Source organism: Cardiocondyla obscurior, linkage group LG20 (genome assembly GCF_019399895.1).
Source record: "Cardiocondyla obscurior isolate alpha-2009 linkage group LG20, Cobs3.1, whole genome shotgun sequence".
Taxonomy (NCBI): Eukaryota; Metazoa; Arthropoda; class Insecta; order Hymenoptera; family Formicidae; genus Cardiocondyla; species Cardiocondyla obscurior.
The window spans coordinates 1,042,234-1,065,816 of NC_091883.1; the positions used below are offsets into that span (position 1 = coordinate 1,042,234).

Here is a 23,583-nt window from a genome sequence, read left to right on the forward strand (position 1 = left end):
TTATCTGTACGTGTGGAAGCCATGATTCCGAGTTGGGCTCTCTGATGAGAAGAAGCAGTAGCTCTCGTCGCGTAGAGAGGATAGATCTCGCGGAATTGTTTTCCTCTCGGAAGAAAATAATCATCTCCGACAATTAATTGCGACCCGGGTGGTGACAGCTGCTTTCGTTCTCACGCGTCCACGAAGGATGCGGACGCACGGTAAACGCCGTCGCCGGACATTCGAAGTTGCCTGAAAATAACCTGTAAATCGTTTTGTTTACCAGAATTGCGTTGCATCTACAGAAATGTCGATCGAAATAGAGTCTGCCGAGTAAGTTAAGCATTTTAATTTGCGTTAACGGGTAAAATAATAGACTAACACGAATTATGTATTTATTAATTAATTATTATTACTTTTTTCCTTTGTTTTTAGTGTAATCCGATTAATACAGCAGTATCTGAAGGAGTCGAATCTTGTAAAGACGCTGCAAACTTTACAGGTTTTCTTTTGATATTTCTCTTTTAATATTTTAACATGGACTTTTTTGTTATGTATAATATACTTTATATGTAGGAGGAGACAGGTGTGTCACTGAATACTGTAGACAGTGTGGATGGATTTGTCGCAGATATCAATAATGGTCATTGGGACACAGTTCTTAAAGCTATACAGTCATTAAAGTTGCCAGACAAGAAACTTATTGATTTGTATGAACAGGTAAATTAAATTATGTTTTAAAATTAATGTAATAGTTTTTAGTGTAATACTCAACTCCTTTATAGAGTAAAGAATTTATTATTTGCCCTGCTGTACTTTTTAATACAATAATATTTATATTTTATTGTTTTTTAGGTTGTTTTAGAATTAATTGAACTTCGAGAATTGGGTGCAGCACGATCTTTACTGAGACAGACTGATCCAATGATTATGATGAAGCAACAAGAACCTGAGAGGTACATTCACTTAGGTATATATCTCATTTGATCCGAAACCCTTATTTTATAACAATTGTATAACATTGCTTATATTATCATGTATTACTTTACAGAGAATTTGCTTGCACGCTCATATTTTGATCCACGTGAGGCATACCCTGATGGAAGCACGAAGGAAAAACGACGAGCGTACATAGCCACTGCTCTCGCTGGCGAAGTGTCGGTAGTACCATCCAGTAGATTACTTGCTCTGTTAGGACAGGCGCTGAAATGGCAGCAGCATCAAGGACTGCTACCTCCTGGCACTACGATAGATTTGTTTCGAGGAAAAGCGGCAGTTCGCGATCAAGAAGACGAGAAATATCCAACACAGCTATCGAAACAAATCAAATTTGGTCAGAAATCACATGTGGAATGTGCACGTTTCTCGCCTGATGGCCAGTATCTAGTAACTGGCTCCGTAGACGGTTTCATTGAAGTATGGAACTTTACAACTGCCAAAATTAGGAAGGACTTGAAGTATCAAGCGCAAGACAATTTTATGATGATGGAGCAAGCGGTCTTGTCGATGGCGTTCAGTCGCGACAGCGAGATGTTGGCAGGCGGCGGTCAAGATGGTAAAATCAAGGTTTGGAGAGTGCAGAGTGGACAGTGCTTAAGAAGATTCGAAAAAGCACATTCAAAAGGCGTGACTTGCTTGCAGTTTAGCAGAGATAACAGTCAGATATTGTCAACTTCGTTCGATACTACGATAAGGTAAAATAAAGTTTTATTTTAATATAATTTAACAAGTACGACGTTAATCATTTTAAATACATTTTGTTAGAATACACGGCCTTAAATCTGGGAAAACCCTTAAGGAATTTCGCGGTCATTCTTCATTTGTTAACGAAGTCATTTTCTCTCCAGATGGACATAATATAATCAGGTATTTGTTAAAAGTATTACAAACTGGAAATCGTAATTTTATTTTTTACAAATTAGTATTGTTATTTTGTAGCGCGTCGTCGGACGGAACTGTAAAAATTTGGAGCTTGAAAACCACTGAATGCATAGGCACTTACAAGTCTTTAGGAGCTGCTGATCTCACAGTGAACAGCATACATGCTCTTCCGCGTAATCCAGAACACTTCGTGGTGTGCAATCGTTCAAACACAGTAGTAATTATGAATATGCAAGGGCAAATAGTGAGATCTTTCTCCAGTGGTAAACGAGAAGGAGGCGACTTCGTAACTACAGTGGTAAGTCCGCGTGGCGAATTTATTTATTGCGTCGGCGAGGATCTTGTGCTCTACTGCTTTTCTACGTCATCAGGAAAACTCGAGAGAACACTTAATGTAAGTACAACTTGAGTTCTCATCGTCGTATTTCTTTATTTTATTTATTAATAACGTACCGCTCTTTTTAGATTCACGAGAAAGATGTAATCGGCTTGGCACATCATCCCCATCAAAATTTACTTTGTTCTTACAGTGAGGACGGTCTGCTAAAATTATGGAAGCCGTAAATAAATAAGGCGATCAATTTCTTTGTATATTTAATACTGAAAATAAGGAGAATATCTTCATTATAACAATACAAAGCATTTTTTAAGAGTATTACAGTTAATTTCCGAATTATGCAATTATTATTAACTCATTAATTTTTTTATTATAATACTTTCTGTCCATAAAATAATATAATTTTCTTACACACTATCCTTTACAGCTGAAGCTTCGCATTTTCCGTTTCTCGTTAAGACGCGTTAACGAAGAGCGAAAAGGCGTGATTCTTTACAGAAAAATCATCGACGTTGCTGAAGCATTCGATGCAGCGCATTCTTCGCGAGCAATAATAGACATTACACGCTCGTCCTATCTGATCGTGCGAACCTAATCATTACAGCATTGCCGACATTAGTCGAGACAGGTAAATAGGATACGGGGTGGGTGGTTGGTCGGACTCATTCGGGTCTAAATGCATCTCCTTCCCGTGCCTATCTTTCTACACGTCGTCACGTAGTGCGGGCCCTTAGCTGGCGCGCGCTTCAACGTAATTGGACCCGAGCAAATAAGCAATCACTATACTTCGGCTCGGCAAATATTATAATAACAGACTGGTAGGGTTAACCGGGTTATCGGTCGTACGATCGGTGGTCGGCTCAGGCGTCTTAGGCAGCGCCAAAACCAGCACCAACCTGCTGCTCCTTTTTGCGCGCGTTCGCTCATATGGCCGTTTATCGAAAACGACTCTTCCTTAATATCTTCATAAAACCTTATGCGCGAAAATTTATCCGAGAGCCAGCGATTAATCAAATCGATGCGAGGAGGATCGGTCTAATCGGAGAGTAATCTTACTCCAAAATTCGTGCTTCTGGTCGATGATACAAGACTTAGACTTAGATTTCTATTACTTTTCGCCGTATCGTATTGCATTTTTTTTTTTTTCAATAAAAGTGACATGTAGAATTAATCGAGAGAAGATATCGTTTGTATAAGTTTCTAAGTTTATGAGATTTTGTATCTTTTTAATAATAACTAGACATTTCATTAAAACTATGAAATTTTGTTCGATTAAACGTGAATTGAGATGTATTATTAAAGAATGGGACGTCTGACTTTGCATCGATTGACTCGCGATAATATAGAATAATAATAATTAATATTATAATTTATTGGGTAATTTACTCACTCGGCGACGGTCGGGCTAAGGTGATAGAAGACCCTAGCGCGCAGACTCGTCATAGCGCTCCATCGATCGCCTGATCGTGAGCTTGCAACAGGCTTACGTGACTCGTTCTACTGCAACCGAGAGGATACGCAGCTACGCGAAGAACATCGGTTTCGAGACGAAGACATCGAGGCATCCGCGTGTGTTCTCTCACGGTTCATCATCGTGTACCTGTGTCTAGTGAAACGCTGTGATTGGTCGACGCCAAGTTTCCCTAGCGCGCCGACCAATCACAGCACTCCATTGATTGCCTGATAGCAGGTTGGTAACAGACTGTAACTCGTGTTATTGCGTACTACTAGAGGACACGACGAGCACGCGGTTCGAGTTTGAAACGAAAATGTCGAGGCATCCGTGCATCGTAGCCCGTTTCTCGTGTCGAACTCGAGGATTTAAGCCGGTCGGGAGTGTCGTGGACTATCTCGCGAGTGTCCAGTGCGCGGAAGGATGACTCGACACGTGCTACCTGAGAGGAGGAGCAGGCCCGGGACGGGCATCCTGCATCGGCGGAGCAACTCTTAGGTGAATATACATTTTATAAAATAAAATATTAAGGAAAAACTTTTACCTTTTTTTTTAATTAATTTTATGAACCAATTTACATGTCTACAATAATATATTTCTTTTTATGTTACAGCCACCGGCAGAAATCATCAACTCCGCTGATGCTCATGCAGATTGGTAAGTCGCATGACTTTTTTTTCGTAGTTAGTTATTGAGTCTCTTGAACCGATAGCACGTCGTCGATCATTAATTACTAAATTATAATGACGCTTGGGATCTTTCGAAAATTGCGTGCGAAGCGTACGCATGGTTTGACTTGATGTCGTTTTAATTCCGAATAAATCTGCTACGAGCCGCCACCATTACCGTTGCTAAAATTTCATGTAACGTACTGAAGCGAAGTGAAACATGCATTTACGCATCATAGAAATCAGTTACAAATTCGCGATAGTGTAATTAAAATTTGCAAAGTAGTAAAAATTAAGTCAACACTTGATCTCTCGGCACGAGATATCTCAAACGTGAGAATTACTCGGCATCGCAGAAAGCGGCAACCACCGGGCAACTAACCCTTTAGTTTCTGCATCTTCGTTTGGAATAGGAATTATTTCTGTAAGTAAATTTCTTTAGATATTTTTAGCAAAAACTTGTCTTTATAACTTAAACACTTGTTTCTATAATTTACAACGGGCTTTTTTATACGCCCTTGTTCTCGGGTGTATAACCTATAATTTATGGCGACGCAAATGTGTGAGATCGACGGGATTTTCTCACAGAGCTAAATTAGAAGATCGCATAAGTTTACTGTCGGTCTTTTTGGCATACAACCCGCCGTAGCGGAGACAAATGGACCGGAAAGTCATTTTACTTCCTTAGTCCCGGCTAATGTGACTTTAATGTCATTGGAAGTTTTTCACTTTACTTCGGCTTCCTGTCGGTGGATTAGACCAAGTTGGTACAATTATCGGTAGGATTCTTCATCTCCACGTCGATCTTTCTTCCTTGTAGTTATACCCAGCACCGCCGATAATCTTTACGTGATTTTTGAAATTTGTTTAGCGCACTTACGATTTATTATACGAAAGTAAATAATTATAGGAACAATCTTGGAATAAAATTAAAGAAAAAAAAAAAGACGAAAGTAATAAAACGATAGAAACACGTGAAAGCACAAAGAAAACTTCGAAAATCGAGAAAAGCTATCAGAGATAATCAAAACGATTTCGTGCGTCTGCGACCTACCGCGAGGATGAAAGCGTGGGACGATTAGATATAACACGTGTGCCTGCGAGGCTGTTTTGTGTCCAAATAAAATGCGTGTAATCATATTCTAGATAAAGGCGTGCGGTAAAAGTTCTTTCGAGCGGTCGAATCAATTCTACGTGGTCGCAAAACCAGATGCCACTCTTAACGTTACTAATATCGTAATCCGTGATCGCTTACCTGTTTAGGAGACGGTTCACTTTACGAACGCACGTGACAGCTGCGTCGATTACGAATTAACGTAGACATTCAATTCAAATGTTAGTAAAAACACGTCTTTAAATGCAGAGTCAAGTGCGACGCGATTACGTAACGTAATGCAGTGAAAAGAGGCAGGTGCCCCGCAGGTAAAAGGGCAAGAAGGCGGGGGAGGAACTACGAACGGTTGGTCTTCGGGGAAGGAAATTCGCTTCACTAATTTCGCTCCTTCCGACGTGATATCGTACGAGTGCCTTCGGACGTTATCGGATTAATCTAAAAACTAGAGCGGCACTGTCTTTAGCCTTGATTCTACGAGCGCAGATCTTACAACAGCGAGATTATCCCTTTGTCTATAATAATTTTTTTTTTTTAAAAGCTATAACGTTTATTTAATTCTATCGGCAATTAGGCGTTGCTTAGAAGCCTCCGCGAAAGGTATTAAGAGCCTTAATCACTCGAGCCGAATCTTTCGAAGAAGGTGGACCGTTTAGGGGTAGCCTGCTGATGATATTGGCGATACAGTCGCGGATTTTGCCCGGTCTTCCTTGTCTAGCTCTCGTTTCCGTATTTCCGGAAGACTCTCCAATTTTGCGATCATAATTTGTTAATAATTGGACATTTTGGTTGTGGGCTCAGTGTGGTGGAGGGGTCTTCTTCTCGCTGGCCAACTGGTCCCAGGTGTGTGTACGGGGAGCGTGGCGGACGCGTGCTTCTCCCCTCTTTTAACCTTCGCTTGCAGCCAAACGCGTTCGATTCGATTCGCTCCTTTCTTCTTCTTCTTCTTCTTCTTCTTCTTCTGGTGCTTTTACCCCGCGTTCTCCTCTTCCGTTCGCTCTCATTTCTCCGAGAGCATCGGCGAACACTCCCCTCGCGATTTGACGTGCGTGCGAAATTTCTATTTGCAGGGACTGATCCACAAACACGTGAGAAACAGTATACACAGGTATAAGATAATAGAATCGCGACGTAACAATTTTTATGCGAAAAATAACGCGGAGAAAAATCAGAGTAAATCAATAATCATAGATCTTTGTGACTTTAGTAGACATGCAACAACGGATAATCTCATTTTTTGTTTAATCATAAATTAAATATAAATTTAACAATAAATTATCAAGTAATTTTATATTTTTCTAGTCTAAATATTTTAATAGATTGACAAATCAAAGTCACAGAAACTACGGTGCAATTATTTGGAAAAGTTTTTTCGAACAGTCCAGCCGAGTCTAGTCTACGAGCAAAAATATAATTATTCATGTTAAAGTAAATTAGTGACAGATTTTTCGTTAATTGCCGCGCAATCAGCGAGACTGCAGTGGACGAGACAGTAAAATGGTTAAATGGGGTATCGTCGGGTGTAGTTGAGTCGGTGATGGTAAGTTTCGGTGGTGCCGCGCCGAGGGAGGGATTTGCATTCGCGGAAAGGTGGCAATTACTTGCAAACGGAGTATAACGCAATTATCGAATTAACCCTCGCACCCCCACATAATTGCTCGCGACTTCACGATTTAAGTGGATAATCATTGGGAACCTGACCGGCTGACCGGGCGAGCGCCGAATTTCGCCGGGCCAAGCATCAGAAAATGTGGGGCGGCCGATCGAGCGGTGCATCGTGTAATTTACCTTGCACGTTACATACGCACTGATCGTTTGCCCTAATGCCCAAAGTACGAGCTTAACAGGCGACCCCGCTTCCTTTCGATGCATTCCGATTGGAAAATTTCGACTTAGCCTTGTCTTTTTCTTCCGCGTACTTCTGCCATTCCGAAAAATTAGAAAACAAGACGGTGAAATTGATACCATTCTTTCAAAACTGCTTCCTTTAAGAATCCGTGGAAATATCGATAATAATTTGACGTAGCGTAACATGCCCGTCTGCTTCGATCAAGCGGAGGAAATCGGTCGAGCGATTTGGTAGCGCGGACTCGAGGAGAAGCTTCGCTCTCGATCGAAGGGCCCACTCGATCGCGCAGGAGGGTGCCGCATTGTTATTCTATAGCCTTCATTTTCACCTCCGTCTCCGTTTCGCCTCCCTCATTCACGCGGACCTCATTGTCTCGCGGACTGCCGAACAACGTTTATTGTACCCGCCGGTTTCAATGCACAAATTTCCAAATAGACCGCGCGATTGTTTCACTCTTCTTTGAGTCTATTCTTCTCGACGCCGGCTAATCTGCCGGCATTCATCCCCATTCGACGACGATTTACAAAAATCCTTAGCATCAATTTCGAGAAACTAAAAAATTTTTTACACACGGTCTGAAGTAAATAGATTTTATTGCTCGCCGCATTTTTTAGGCATGTCGCGACCGACCGTGTGAAAGTCGTCAATTTTTTTTCCAACTAGAGCATTCGTAACTGTCTCGTACTCCGGCTGATTCGATCGTTGGTACCACCCCCTCGTTTCGAAGGGCACTTCCTCGGTCCTAATCACTAGGCTACCGACACTCCGTATTCATTCTACGAAGTCGTGCTTGGGAAAACTCCGCGTCGCCCAACCGTCGATCCTTCTCTTTCCGACCTTTGCATTTGACACTGAAGATGACCGAGGAAAGATTCAGCTTCGGTCCATTTTGTGGAGCGCTCTCGACTCGTTTTATTTTCGATTCCTCAATTAGTAACTTTTCTACCAAGGCTGACCTTTATTACGATCTCCCGGATAGATTTTTCCCTCATCTATTTCCCTTTGGCAGATAGTCGCGCACAAACGAGGCCAGCGGTTTCCTCGAGCCGCATTACAAATCACCGAAATGGCCTCCGAGGCCACCACGATTCCGAGGTCCTTTTAGAACCAAGGCGGCCCCTCGAAAGTTCTTTCCGAAAATCAATTTTTTTTCTCCGGGGCGTCAATTAAGCGGAATTTTTCCGTCTTCGACGTAGGTCCGGGCGAAAGAAAAAGAAAAAGAGAGAGAGAGGAAAGAGAGCAAAGACTTCGGTCCTCGGAAGCCTTAATCGTAGCTGTTGCTTCCCGTTTCTGCCGACCATTGCAATTTTCAGTCTTTCGGCTACTGCAATCGTTCTTTCGAGGGTCATTCGTCTAGGGGGTTAATCTCTCTCGAGGGAACGTGACTCGGCACCGGTTTCTTTGGATGAGCGGCAATGGTAACGACAGGAGAGCAAATATTTTGGTATCACCAGTTAGACGTCATTTCTCGCGTGCATTCTGCCCACCTAATCGGCGACTCTATCGCAAGAATAATATTGGACTAATATTATCAAAATTACAACAGCGGGCGCGAAGAAAAGAAAAAAAGAACTGACGTTCTTCTCACCTGCGCGCGTTATTATTTTAGGTAGCGGGTACACAAAATACTACGGTTTATAAACACGCACTTGGGACGTGCGAATTTAAATTGACGGGCGATTTAATTAAAATAAATAATTAATATGCGAGGGAGGGGTCTCGACGCTCTCTTCGACGAGAAGTTTTATGGAGCTCTTCGGCTCGTCGTTCGATTATATCCTCAACCGTCGGGAGTACGCGTGTAATCGGCTTATGCGTGTTCGCAGTTAACGCGATCGAACACGCGAGGAAGGTTCAGACTGTTCTTCTTTCTTTCTTTTTTTCGGCGAGTTAGGTCAAGTATGGGCGCGCGAAGCAAAAAATGCCGCGGCACGAATTAGGCGCGCTTTGACAATTCTAATCTCGTGAAATATACACGCGACGCGTAACGAACCAAGAAAGCGAGGCGGAGGAGAAAAGAAACGCGTCGGATTACATAAAACACACCGTGGTCAGGATGCTCAAAGGGTGACGCTTGCTAAATGGCGCTAATAGTAATCCTATTCATTGTGACGCGATACTTTAGGCGCGTCGTATCGTCCTACTTGTACGGATTACGAGCGGAAAGGACGAACGACTGCTCGTGCGAGTGGCCGAGCGGGTGGAGACTGCTCGAAAGGCGATATCTTTACAAGGTGTTGAAATAGGAGCTCTTTTATATTTACTTCATACATCAGCCGTAATATTTATTAATGAGAAACAAATGAAATATATAAGGCAGGCTGTGAGAAAGAAGAAAAAAAATTTTTTTTATTTCGTCTATTCGCATCTTTCACGTAATCAGGTCCAAAATATTTATTTATGTGCTAAAAAGTAGAAACATAAATTTACAATGCGACAAGGCTGATCTCGATATCTTTCGATACACGTACAATTTCCGATTATAGTTGTAAGGCTTTAACGAGTACTACAACACGTAGCAAAAAGTCTCCATCTCGCTGGTCAGCATCTCGTATTCTCGGAGTGCCGCTCGGTAATAAATGCCGACGACTTCATCGGAGAGGTGCGAGAGACGAAAGGGAGAGTCCGTCAGCTTCGTCTCGTCGTAGACAAGCCGTGAGCCACGGGGGTCCGAACCAGTCTATTACACCCGCGTCCCAGTTATTAATTATACTCGTGCCATCGCGGTCGCTTCTTGCGATTAAACCCGCGGCGCGTCCCGCCGTCATCTCACCCTGAGTGATTCATTTTAAAAGTGTGCCCGTTCACGGCGGGACATCAACGTGTGTTTCATACATACGTCCGTCTCGATTTACATCCAGCTGTTATTTAACTTATTACGTTACTCCAAACATTGTTAATTTCTCTTACGGACAGGATCCCAAGTCGTGCCGAGAATTCGTTCTTCCAGATAATAAAAAAATTCTTATCAATACGAAATGTTAAGTCGTGTCCACCTTGCACCCAGACTTGTAAAAAAAAAAAAAAAAAATAAAATAGGAGCGCCGACTAATCTTTTTCAATTAATAGTCCACTGGTCTGGCGATAGAGCATATTCCAATTGACGGATTAAATAATGTTTGACACGCGAAAGCGGTCGTTCACGTGCACCGTGATGAGAAGGGAGTACGCTATGAGCGCGCGGCCCCGTTGTTTTCTCTACTCTCGTATAATTACGATTATAAGAGCGCGCACGTGTGCGTTGGTGGTGCTTTACCTCGCGTCGGAGATCGTGGGAACTGGCATGAAGGGAGAGAAAGACGAGATGCTCCGAAGAGTAGAAAGAGGAAGGAAGGAAGGAAGGAAGGAAGGCCGGACCTCGGCAGATTTCGAGGTGGAGAAGTCGACAAAGGTTGCAAAGGGAGGAAACGAGCGGGGGTGAATTTAAGCCCCGAATTTCTTTTTTCTCTCCTCTCTCTCTTTCTCTCTCATCTCTCTTTCTCTCTCTCATCTCTCTTTTAGTACCAGAAACGCGGGCGTTATAGCGATCCGTTGTGCTGCTGAAGTACGTCAATGGTACTTCCAGCATTATGGGCGCGATCAAAGCGCTATATTGTTTGAGGTTTTATTGCACCGGCCGTGTAAACTCTTTGGCGAAGAGGGTTTCAACGGGGCGACACGTATCAAAACATTCACCGGTCGCCGCTTATCGATAACTGCAACCCTTTTAATGCGCGAAGCGCAATCTCGTACAAACGCGGTCAGCACACAAAATAATTTTTTTATCGCCTGTTCTAGAGATTCTCGCGAAGCTGGATCTCGCAAAAACAATCGAGAATATTGTTATGTAGCGTGTGATTAATTTTGCTCTTATTATCGTATAAAATATTAAATGACTAACGAGCTTTCGCAAAGAAACCGATCAACTTCAATACGTTTTGTTATATTTTAATAAAAGAAGGTACTTCTAAGGCTTGTCTTTTTTTTATTTATTTATTTTTTTTTTTTTTTTTGAACGGTGAGGTTTTGTTACAACGCGAGTTACATTACACTAGGGACCAGTCCGGTCGCCGTTAAATACAATAGAGACGTTTTTCCCAAGGAGAAAAAAGAGGACGTGAGCGTGGCGGCGGGCCACGCGTACAAAACTGGACCCCATCGACGCGCGATAATTGGTGGCTCGGGAGAGAAGTATTCTTACGTCGGTAGATCGTCGTCCCTCTCCGTTGCAGTCGGTCGTAGCAATTTAGCAGGTAGCCAAAGGTCCGGTCGTGGTCCCGCGGCCGGAGATCACCGTATCTCACGAGCCCTTCCCGCCCCTCTTCGAGGCCCTTCCTCTCCCGGTCACCCAGTCCTGCAACCCGCGCGTATTTAAAAGCGTTTAAGGGCGCTCTCGAGTGCTCGAGTGCTCTCCTGCCCCGGATCCACAATGGTTCTTGCGTATTATTTGTTGGTGAAATAACATGCTGTCAGTTATAAGGGATATGCTAAATATATAGGCACGCTAGAGATTCCCGAAGGAGAATCGATCGAACTGCGGCTCGGTCGTTCGTCGTGACGCTCGAGTGTTGTGCTTCGAGTCACGGCGAGCCACGGCACGCTCAGGAAGAAAGGCGACGAGGGGGCGAAGGGGGGCCGAACGGAGGTGATCTTTATACACGTAGGGGCCCTCCTTCACAAGACAATTCGTAACAATCGAGAAGGCATCACCACCGCGATCCGCTTCGGGGATGGATCGCGCGGATCGGATCGATTCGAGCGCGGGCACCCTTCGTCTCGATCTCGCGGCCCTTCCCACCTCCCCTTCGACCCGGCCGACGCGCCAGGAAGGCGTGGAGGCACCGTTTATTTTCCTTTTCTCCCTTTTTGACGGCCCCCGCTGTCGATATCCGACAATCGTCCTTCTCTCGCGCGCGGGAAAGGCATCGCAAGGATTCCGGATAGAATTCCGAACGTCGCGCTACCGATGCCGGGCCCTTCACGATGCGTTCAGCTCCTCGAAGCGAGTGGTCGAATAATATCGACCCTTTGAAATTTGCGGCGGGCTCCCAAGAGAGGAGACGAAGGTTTAAAGGAAAGGTCGCTCAGGAGAAAAGTTATTTCGTACGCGAGTTATTATTTTACGCCCGAGGCCCGTGGCCTCTACGCTCGCTTAATCTAATAAAGCAACTAATAACTAATAATAACTTAATAGAGTCCGGCTTGAAAGGAGGCCGTAATTACGTACACTCTTTAATTATGTGGGTCCTGCGCTCGATCGAATCGACGTTATTTGATTATCGAGCTCGAGCGAGTACATAAAATAACGAAGGGGGAGGAACTGTTTGTTTTTCGGACACTGATGGGTCCCGAGCGGCGAATTTAGGGCTACATCGGCGTTCGATCGAATGTACCGAGCTCGTGCAGACACGACGAGTAGAATAATAATGACTACGTTTTTGTTTTTTTTTTTTTTTTTTTTTTTTTTTTTTTTTTTTGGCAGATACGGTAAAATGCACCTTGTTCGCTATACGTCAAGTGCGATTATCATTAAAGTGCGTTATTTATTCTTAAATATATTGATGCGGGTGGTTGTATTTAATTAATTTTACAAGAGAAATACACAATTTAGAACGTTACAATTTTGCGATAAATAGGCGGAAGAAAGGGAGCGATGCTCACTTCCACAGGCAGCTCGCTCTAAAATAAGCGCGGGCACGATCCGCGCATATTAAACTGAAATAACACGATGCACGCGGCGTCCTTTCTCTTTCTTAAGCACTTATCATAATAAGATGAATAGGGTAACGGTTGCTCGGGAAAATGAAGTGGACCGCGATGCTGCGCGTCCGCGTGCAGCTGCGTTACCACGATGCACGTGCTGCGTTTCGCGCGCGTGTGCCCGGTTTTCGTTGAAGCGATAAATGGGCACGTGACCCGCTTTTAATCCGACGGCGCTATCGCGGCGACTAGCCGCGAGAAACTCGAAATGTATTCCCCGTGTAATATTGTCGCATACCGTTACCTGTGCAGATGCCGCGTACAATTTTCATTATCGATAACATGTTCGTTATTCTACGATAATAAATGACCCTGCAAATTTATTCGCTAGATAAACAGGAACAAAACGCGGCGCGTATCCTATAAAAAATTCTCTCTCTCCGGAACACGTGGAAATCTCGCCGAGAAGTACGATTGATCGAGGATAATGCATTACAAAAAAAAAGAAAAATGAAAATACACAATCTTGCTCTTTATTTTCTTCAAGTTTTAATTGTCTACGAAACGGCGGAGAATGAACGTGCCATTCAAAGTGTTATAACTTTCCAAACGCGGCCAAAGGATTTGGAGAACAAATAGCAAGTCTCGTAAGCGTGATATGCATTCTGTTGAGGCCGCCGACTGATAACTGGCCGCGTGACCGTGCAAACGAGAGTCGGGCAATTAACGTCGAGCCGGCGCGATTACGTTTTTTGCCGCGAAAGAGGTGCGAGCTTGACTGACAGGCGGGGGAGGACCGACGGGGTGTTGACCGGCACGACAACTCTCGCGGCTTTTCGGGGTTTCAGGGTTTTGGGCATCTCGCGATGAGGTGAGAAACGAGATCTCGTTAGGCAAGATCTCGTCCGGCCTGGTTAACGTTATGACAACCTCCTCCTGGTCGGCAATTACCGGATTACAATGTAAAGATGCTAAAGGTGGTAAAACGCTGACAGGGTCACCCCCGCTTATCGCGGGGTCCCTTTTAACGGGGGGGATCTCTTTAACGAGATGCGCGGTGTGGGCGGACGTCGGTGCGTGAGACGCGTCGTCTCGCCTTATATCTTGACGGGATAATTTTCTCCCTCGCAGCTTATCCCTCCTTCCTCCGCGTATAATTCGCGCGCGTCTTCACGTTGCCGGGATAACGGCTTGGTAGGATGATTTCGTAGGCCCGGAGAGGAGACTTCGGCTCATTTATCACGCAATTTTCAGGAGCGCGCGTCGGTTTCTGCGATTCGCGTTTTAAAAAATATAAACCGTAACGTAATTATCATCGTGCACCATAGTTCTGATCTCATTACGCAAGTTACGACGGATTATCCTAAAATAAAAAAAAAAAAAAAAAAAAAAAAGAGGAACACTTTCTGGGTATAGAAAGGGCGGAGACGTTTTGCAAGCGCGTCTCGTAAAAGCTTCGTCCGCGCTCAAAATGCACGTGTCATTTACGCGAAAGCTTAGCCGCTCTTTTATTTCCGCCGAGGTGTTCTGGGCATTGGTAAAGTGTTATTTGATTTGTGGCCTGTAGAGAGAGAAAGAGCCGGGCTCGTCTGTAATAAGCGAACCGCCTCTTCCTCAATATATTCTGCCTTGATGGCTCGATGCGTGCGCGTTTGATCGCGTAAGAAAGCCGCGGCTTTGAAACACTAAACCGCGAAATGAATACAGCGGTACTATTACGGGTTAAAGAATATCTCTTTTAGGTCGCGGCGAGCTTTTCTTAAACGGGAGCTGACAAATCGTTAGCTTATGTCTCCGGCGCGGATCGCCTGATTACTTAAATTAGACGTGAACAAGTAGAAATAAATTTATAGGACAGCTAAGATAGTTTAGGTAATACTGTTAGGAATCCAGCTGACAAAACTTTCTGTCGGCGGAATATCTTCCTCTTTTAGAAGACGCGTTTCCGTCGTCGATCACTGCGAAGACAAACTTCCTTCTCAGACTACCTGGTAAAGAGACCAAGTTGTTTTAATACGATCATAAAGAGCGAGACTCGTGTGCGCACGAGTCGAGTAAAGAGTGCGAATATAGAGACAGGCGAAACCGTACGAAGCCATAACGCGAGAGGCGCGATAAAAGTCTTTAGGCACCTGTCGTTCGTGTTCGGATCGTCAGAAAGAGTCGGCACAGATGCTGCCGCTCGTTCTGTCCGACAAGACAACGAACTGGCATTCATCCGAAGATATATTTCCACTATTAACGCTAACGGGCTTTCGCACCGTTATCTCTTAGCCGTAAATAAGTAATTAACCGAATCTATTTCAGCGAGCGACGCAAGTACGCGATTAAGTAACAGTCGAAATTGATCTCAAGTGGCAAAGAGATTATTTTATAATAGGTGAATCAAAATAATTTCAAAAATTGCTCGTATAGATTTGATTAAAATTAAGAGCACACGTCAATCAGATTCACGATTTTTACAACGGTCGTAGCTTTATTTTTTTGCTGAACGCAGCCGGTGAAATTCTAATAGCGCGGCGCGACATGCCGGGCATTGATGCTGCGGAGCCGTACGAGTGTTTAATTTCTCGTCGTTACGCGCGGTTGATTTCACCGTCGTCCCGCTTCTACGCACTCCATTTAATAAGCGTCGGTAACCTTCGATCGGGCCAAGATCGTGTATGGATAGGACCCGAAACAAGCCCGTCTGGACCACCCGGGCTATTCGGAGTGACACGACCAAACGAGAGGTACGACACGATCTCGCGGTGTCCGATGTCCCATCAGGAATGTTCGACACTTGTAAGCGGTTGTCCGTACATAGAAAAATCAGTGGCGTCACCGATCATCGTTCTGATCGCTAAGTAGGAGCGACGTGATGCGTCGTTGTCATTATCTCTAGACAATCTCCTTATTATTGATCTCAGGATCACTTCCTTTCTCGTCGTTTGCTCGACGACCGAGTTTTCAGTGATAATTTAGTTCTTTACACAAATTACTAAATTTATAAAAGTTTAATTTCTATTTTTTATTCGGGGGAAAAAAAAACAGAGAAAACGTAGCATAAAGAAAAATTAAAATTGCACATGTATGGATTTAATTAAATGTCTCGTTAATATCTTTTTTTTTTTTTTTTAATATTATACTAATGTGAAATTATTTTTTGATAATTCGGAAAATTAGAATTTAGGGAATTCTTCATGAAACCTAACCGTCTTTTGTACAATCAGTTTGATCTAAGCGCGCGTTTCGAAGACAACGACGCGTAATCTGTAAAGTATTATCTACTAATCGTATTTCACCGGAACCTTTCTTTTCGCGACCAGCGATTCTTAATGACGGACAACCGGCTAGACAGAACCCGCTGTCTTCGGATCTTTTAGGCGCGTATATCGTCCACTCATTAACTATGCATTTCGAGGAGATCGAGGAAACTTTGCCAGATACCCGAAGTGAAGAAAGTGCTATCCTTGTAAATTTCTCTTTCCGCCTTTTCAAATTTTCGAGTTACTGCGGAAAAATATTGTAATCTGATCGTACCCTTCGATACTGGCGAAAACCCGGGTGCGAGAGAGGGAGGGAGAAAGGGGAAGTGCGGGATCGAAAAGAGATGAGACGAAAAGATCGAAGAACGGCGTGTAGGCGACACGATCTTCGGCGGAAGGGTCTCGGGGTCTCTCTTCGCACCTATTTCAACGCGCGGACTTTATCGCGGATCGGATCAGCCGGTATTTGTCTCCCAAACGAGAAATTCTGCCGCCTCGGGAGCCTTGCTGTTTTCGTTCTCCAGGATACTCGGCGATCCAGATCTTGAGCTATTTGTCGCTTCGGGAAACTCTAGACGGCAAAATGATGAGGAGTTATCGTGTTGCTCGCCGAAAAATCTTCCTCAATCTTGAAAAATGTTCCGGGATTTAATATTCGATATCTAGATTTCTGCACATTTTTTTTTATTTAACTGATATCAACAATAATGCACAAGTCGTCGGTATTTAAGTAACGCAGACATGAGCTTTACGAAGATTTGAACGAGTTCTCACGAGGACCGCGCGATAAAACGTCCGGTCGGGCTATCGAAAACCGTCGTCGCCGCCCACATCCGGAGGTATCGGGCAAAGCGGCGGCGCCATCGAGATCACTCGTGAGGCGTTTGTTGGTTTTACCGGTTTACAAAATCGTTAATTCGCGCGTTTATCCCGCGCGCAGATCTCGGGGCCGCCGTCCGAAATTGGGCTGCTCTCATAAATCTCACGACCCGTCCGTCCGTCCAATTTCAGATAATACTGCGAGAACGCCGGTGCTGTTGATCGTGTTGAAGGCGAGGGCATCGTAAAACTTGACGTCGCGAGACGTGAAACCGGACGTCCACGTCTTTTCACCCTCACGAGAGAAACTCGACGCGATCTCGAGAGCCTTAATTCTCGCGAGTCGCGAATACGTTAAACGAGTTCTCGACGCGGACTTTTCATGCCAGCGGAAGCCGGACGCTTCTTCGCGACGGTATCGCGCTATCGAGACGTTAATCGATCAGTCAGCTGCGAAAATCATTCTGACTTTTAATCGTATGGGAAGGGGCGTCGGAATAAAAAGAAGCGCATCCCCTTCGTCCCGGCACCGACTGTCGTCGCGAGATGATTTCCGGCGTCATGATTCGGCACGATTTCTTCAAAGCACTGGTGAATATATCGTCTCCGAGGGTAGCGAGAATTAAGGTAAAGGCTGGCGTATTATACATGTGTATATATAGATGTATAAAAGAGAGGGTGAGAGGACGAGGCGTGCGCGATCCTGCACGGGTTGGCCCTGTCGTCCTCCCTCGACAGGACCATATGGAGAGCATACGGCGAGCAGCAGGCTCTCCGCACCCGCTTCCCTCTTTCGAGGGTTTAATCTACCCGCGGCCGCCAAACTACCGTCCAAAAGAAATCAGGTAACTTCCAAACTTTGGCGCGTCTCCGTTTCCGCTATTAGGCATTTTTACATATGTGCCGACGCGCGCGTGACGTATGGATCCGTTCCCCGGAGATTATCTCGACGCACTTGTAAAACCGGAGGACGGTTACATCACTCATTCACGGCCTCCGCGGCCGTGTTAGCGCGCTCTCTGACTTACAGCGAGCGATCCTCTCAATCGTTACGAGGCAAATTGGTGGAATTTTTATTTTACACATGACTCTTAGAAATTAGGTTTTGTTTCAATGCGTTTTTTGTGACGTATTACATTCTTAATTTCGAAAACTTTGAATGTTTAAATTAAAATTAAATTATAATGTTTTAAATTAAATTTAAAAATAATTAAAAAATTAAAATAAAATAAAAATTAAATTAAAATGTCAACTACTGCCGTTCCGATCGACGAAATGGTCACCCAGGGGGTGGTGAACCAGGTCGCAGGGCTTTAGCGAAGGTGGAAATTGAAAGGCTCGGGAGTACTTAAAGAAAAGTCGGTTTCGGGAGGTAGTAACGAGTTCGGTATCGCGCGTCGTCGTCGATTCCTTGAAGAGAAGAGGTTCGTTCTAGTAGACGATCCCGGGGCCCTCTTGTCTTCCGCTTGCCAACTGTCCCAGGTGTACGCGGGCCCAGGTCGAAGGAGAGGAGGCCCGGGAAGACTCGAGGCGTGTGGCTGGCGCGTGCTGCTAGTCCTCGATTTCGATTCCCCGCCCTTAAGTTGCTTCCGATCGTTCCCTTGACTGCCATCGCCACCACCACCATCACCGCCGCCACGGTTCGCACCACCGCCGCCGCCGGCATCGTCACGCTTAACGAACACGCGAAGCGAAGTCCCTTCGTGCTTAAAGACACAAAAATTCACTCGTTATGCTCGTCCGTCTCTTTCACATTCCCTCCTGGCGAACGCCGTGCTTTCTCCAAGCGACGAGACGCACACATGCCCGATTATGCGTTTCTACGTTTCGATATTTAGTTTATCCGCTCATCTCTGAAGTGTTGTTCAATTTTTAAAATTCTCCGAGCTTGAATTCAACGAGTATTACACAATCGTGAAATATAGAAGCGGGAAGTATCATTTAATACGCCGCTTTTCGCTCTCTTAAAAACTCAACAATTTGATTTACATGTCTGTCGAACAAATAATATTTTATATATTTGATTATTGAATTGTGCAAATAATGCAAAAACATTTTGAATTGCATCTGAAATTTGTGCTCTTGATCGATCCGCTTTCGTATACTCGTTTAAAAGATAAAAACGAACGTAAAAATTATGACATTAAATTTCCAACGCGATTAGGTTTTCTCAACGCTCGCATACGCCACTCGTGTCTTTCGTCCTAATCTGATTTATTTATGAAATGCTAAACATGCTTAATGCTTTCGGCAGGGACCGCCGCGTCCTTGCGTCTCGCTAAACTGCGGCGGTGATCATTTCCCAATTATGGAAATCGCGCAACGAATGCATGTATATACATACTTATCTATGAGGTAGGGACCTGGCTCCGATTCGTGCAGAAACGACGGCGATCTTCGTGCAGACGCATCTGATCTCAGCGGTAGATTATTGATTATAGATTTTCGCGTGCGTGCCGACCTCGGGCGATAATTTGATTCGAACAATCGTCTTGGTTGTTAGAAGTCAGTCACGGTACCGCGGCGTCGGGATAATTACGAGACGAGATTATGTTTGTCTCACACGTGTTACACATCACACGCCTGTAGACGAATTTGAAAGTGCCGAAGAATCACTAAAATTGCATTACTCGCGGCGAAGAGCGTGCCAAGAAACATGTTTGAACGATCGATCAACATTGTGTTCTTGCTCAATCTCAGCCGTACTCTACTTTATATTCTCGTGCCTTTTTGTTGCATTCCTCCGTTCTGTTCATCCAGCCTCTTCCTGAAAGCCGTAAATTTGATCGAGATCGATTTCTTCTCCAAGTCATCAATGCAAGCGCGAATTTTTTTAATTAAAACGTCCAGGGAAAGAAATTACATTTATAAATGCATAGATTTGTTAAAAATTAGTACAAGTATTAAACGTTAATTGAATTTCTTTCTCTTTTCATGGATTCTCGTTAAAAAAAAAAAAGAAAAAAAAATTCGAGCGTGGTTTCTCAACCGTTCCGTCTTCTTCTTCGTTTTAGGTCTGCGCGTATAAATGTATCTTCGCGTCTTCGCCGATGACCTTAGGCAATCGGTAGATTCACACATAGGTAGAATCGTATGCCGTGGAATATACTTATCCTTCCCTTCGTCTGCACACCGCGCGACAGTCCGAATCTCTTCGGGAATCAAGTTTCGCGTTGCTAATTTTGTAACATTCTCGAGTCCAGCGCGCGAGAAAGCAAAAATCGAATGGCACGCGAGGCACATATATATACAATGGCCGCAACATCGAACGATGCCGGATCATTGTGGCAGAAAAGCGGCCCTTTTGATAGTTCTAAGCTGCGTTAGCATTTCTATGGCGACCGGAATATGCGTCGGTTGGTTCGTCGAAAAAATCGGTGCCGCGCCTGCGGCCGTCATTGTGCAACGCGGCCGACCGACAGGTTAAACCGTTTAGCCATTTATCCCGTCATTGACGCTAATCAGGAACGTTATTGGCATTGTACCGGGCGAGAGAAATATTTACGGGAGATTTTTCACGCGCGCGGCGTGATTCGGGCAGAGACGTGTAAATCGCGCCGCGATTTTGCCCGTTGCTACAAAGGGATCGTCTTCACGCGAACGAGATTGTCGCGGTATTGGTGGCTCACCCCGATATCGATGAATAACCGATCATCAGCGAGTAACTACTGTATCTTTCTTTATTTCTCTTTTCCCGGCCGCAATCGCGTGTAAGATTATCTTTTCACGACTGAGAACATCATTCTACGATAATTTATTTTTCAAGGCGATTTTTAAAGAGATTACCTGTCAGATATTAATATTCATCTTCCAATTTTTCGTTAACGTTACTGCAAGGCACTTTTCTTATAAGGGAAAATTAAAAAAATAATTAATTTACACGCGCACGTAATTTTTGCTGCGCCCACACTTCATCTGACGTTGAAAGAAAGGATTTCGTGGGAAAGGTATCCCGCCCACAACAGGATCGCAACCCGGTTTGAATTGGTCGAAACTTTCTCAAAGTCTGGAAACCAGGGCGTTTCGCTCGATAGCACCGTTAATCTAAAGAATTGGGCATTTTTATGGTTTTTATAGCTGTTAGAGATCCTGGGATCGCGCACTGGTTTTCGGGTGTTAACGCGGCTAAGGGCGGAAAATTCTTCCAACGCTATTGCCTGCTTTCAAGCGGCTCCATCGACAGATCCTAGTCTTTTTTTCTTTTGTCTCGAAAGAGCTGGTTATCTTCAAGTTTTTTTTTTTTATATTTCGAGTAACTAATATATTAATTTTGCTCAAAGTAATTGCACCCGATGATAAAACGTATCGTTTGTTGCGGAGTCTCGATGCAAAGTTGATCCGGGGATGAACTATAATATATCTTTGTATGCGAGACCACACAAGTCGACTAGCGCATTAAACTTGGCATACAGGCTCGGCAGAACAATCAACGGTAACTATATATTCAATTTTTATATTTGAATATTAAGCAGTGGCGCATCCTGTTGTCGACGACCTGTCTCCCTCCGCGGCACCCAGGCCTCGCGTTCTCACAATCGAAATCGCGCATACATAAGATGGGTAACGCTTCTTCTTTTTTTCGCTTGTTATACGATGTCCAGGAATCGCTAAAGGCACGGACCGTATGGCTATACTTTTGACGCACCTCATTACCGCGCTATTACATTTCTATTACGCCGAGTACCATTTGCGATCCGAAATTTATCCCGGCGTATATTCCAGGCACTAACTTTTTTCGAGAGCTGAATTTATCTTTATTATAGACACTTTTTAAATCTTATCGTAGACATTTCAAATATTTTTATTTATTATTAAAATTTGCATTTTAATAATACCCTGCGCGATTGGATAGGCTTAACTTTGGACGTCGATATACAACGTTAGAAAAAATCCGACGCGGCGGAAAATTCGTCGGGCAGCCGAGAGATCATCCACCGTCATAATTACCCGCGACGTCTAGCGGGCAGGTAACCCGTTCATTTTTAAACTATGATAAACTAGCGCTTGCCTACGGGGCTAAGAATTTGCCTCTATGATTTATGCTAATGCGACGGACCTACCCCAAAGCAGCTTTTACTAAACGCTCTATTAGGCTTAAGTTAATTACGACTACCTTCCTGCGGCGGGCTGGCCCGACGCCGATCGTTACCATATTACAATACATATATTACACCCGATTAACGAAGCCGGCGCGCACATTTCGTAAATGTTGAAAAACACGAGGGTGGTCGGTTGGTGATTGCAAGTGACTCCGCTTCTCTCTCCTTGGCTTTTATATCATTTGTAGGAAGGTATACATTTTCCTTTATTGCGCCCTTTGTTTTCTCCATCGTCTCCGTCGGCGGGCTGGAGTTTCCTTTAATCAAACGCATCTAATATATGATTATTATAACTCTTATTATCGCAAACATTTACGTGATGTGATTACATATAAAATGTGTTCTATGCTTAAGTTTAACGGTAATTATTTACAAATCATTTTGTAATCCATCATCTCTTTATCATTGACATTTAATAATGCACGAATTAATCTGATTCAGTTTGTAACATTTTTATATTTATAAAAATATTGCTTAGAAAATTACTAGATTTGTATTGCGTTGATAAATTTTTTTAAATCGCAAAAATTTTACGGCGAGCCATGACAGCCGGGTTGTATATCACGTCGCGACGAGATGAACATTGTTGGAAACGATGGACCGCGCATTTTTAAACGTCTTCGCATTGGACGGCCGAAAAAGCGGCGACCACCGAGATGAGGATCTCGAATCTACGTTCTTCCGGATACGACGAACGATTATCGACAATAACTTCATTTTACCCTGGGAACGATTTCCCGGTGGTTTTTGGTGCGTCTGATCGCGCCGCGGCCGAGGCACGCCGCCTAGTTATTTGCGCGCGCCCCGATATGCCATTTCGTCGAACGTAATCGCTAATTGACCCCCGAAATTTCAGGGAAGGGCATAAAGTCGCAAACGAGAAGCGGACCCACCCTCGTGACGGTGGCGTCGTTTACGCTTCCACGCCGCGGTTGACCACTGAAAGCGTAAGCTAGCTGACTAGCTGTCGTCAGCTATGGAATACCCGATCGCTCGTGGAATCGGCTTTATGACTTCGACGAACGCGCGTTCTGCTATCGAGGATCGTAGTCTTCTTTGCTGGCGATAAAAAAAAATAAAATAAAATAGAGAGGAACGAAAAAGCAGATCTTATTAATATTTTAATATCATTTAATTTTTATTTATTTGATAATACAATAAATTAAATTAATATTTGTAATTTTTAAACGAGCTACGATATGAAGCTGAATGAAATTACGAAGCCGTCAATGGCCGATTCCACGAGCGACCGTGCCGGACGACCCTTAGAGACGTAGAATTAGATCGATTGGCGTTCCCGAGACGAAGAAATCACCGCTCGTCTCGTTTCGAGCCTTCGTTACGGCAAGGGGGTCTCGTTTGAGAAATGTTTCACGCGTCCGGCAGAATAGAGGAACGCACGTCATGCTTAGAAATCACTAAGCAGCAGCATAACGAAACGAACGGCGGTGGGCATAGTA

At 44.1% G+C, this 23,583-nt stretch overlaps 1 protein-coding gene across 1 annotated transcript; it reads left to right on the forward strand.

Annotated features, from left to right (window-relative positions):
• The first annotated feature begins 21 nt into the window (after positions 1–21).
• Positions 22–2,515, forward strand: Smu1 (Smu1 spliceosomal factor). The gene is made up of 8 exons (XM_070670120.1): positions 22–312; positions 415–481; positions 556–699; positions 835–949; positions 1,031–1,673; positions 1,744–1,845; positions 1,918–2,254; positions 2,326–2,515. Exons 1-8 carry the CDS (start codon positions 287–289, stop codon positions 2,422–2,424), a joined length of 1,533 nt encoding a protein of 510 aa, XP_070526221.1. The 5' UTR covers positions 22–286; the 3' UTR covers positions 2,425–2,515.
• Positions 2,516–23,583: the final 21,068 nt, after the last annotated feature.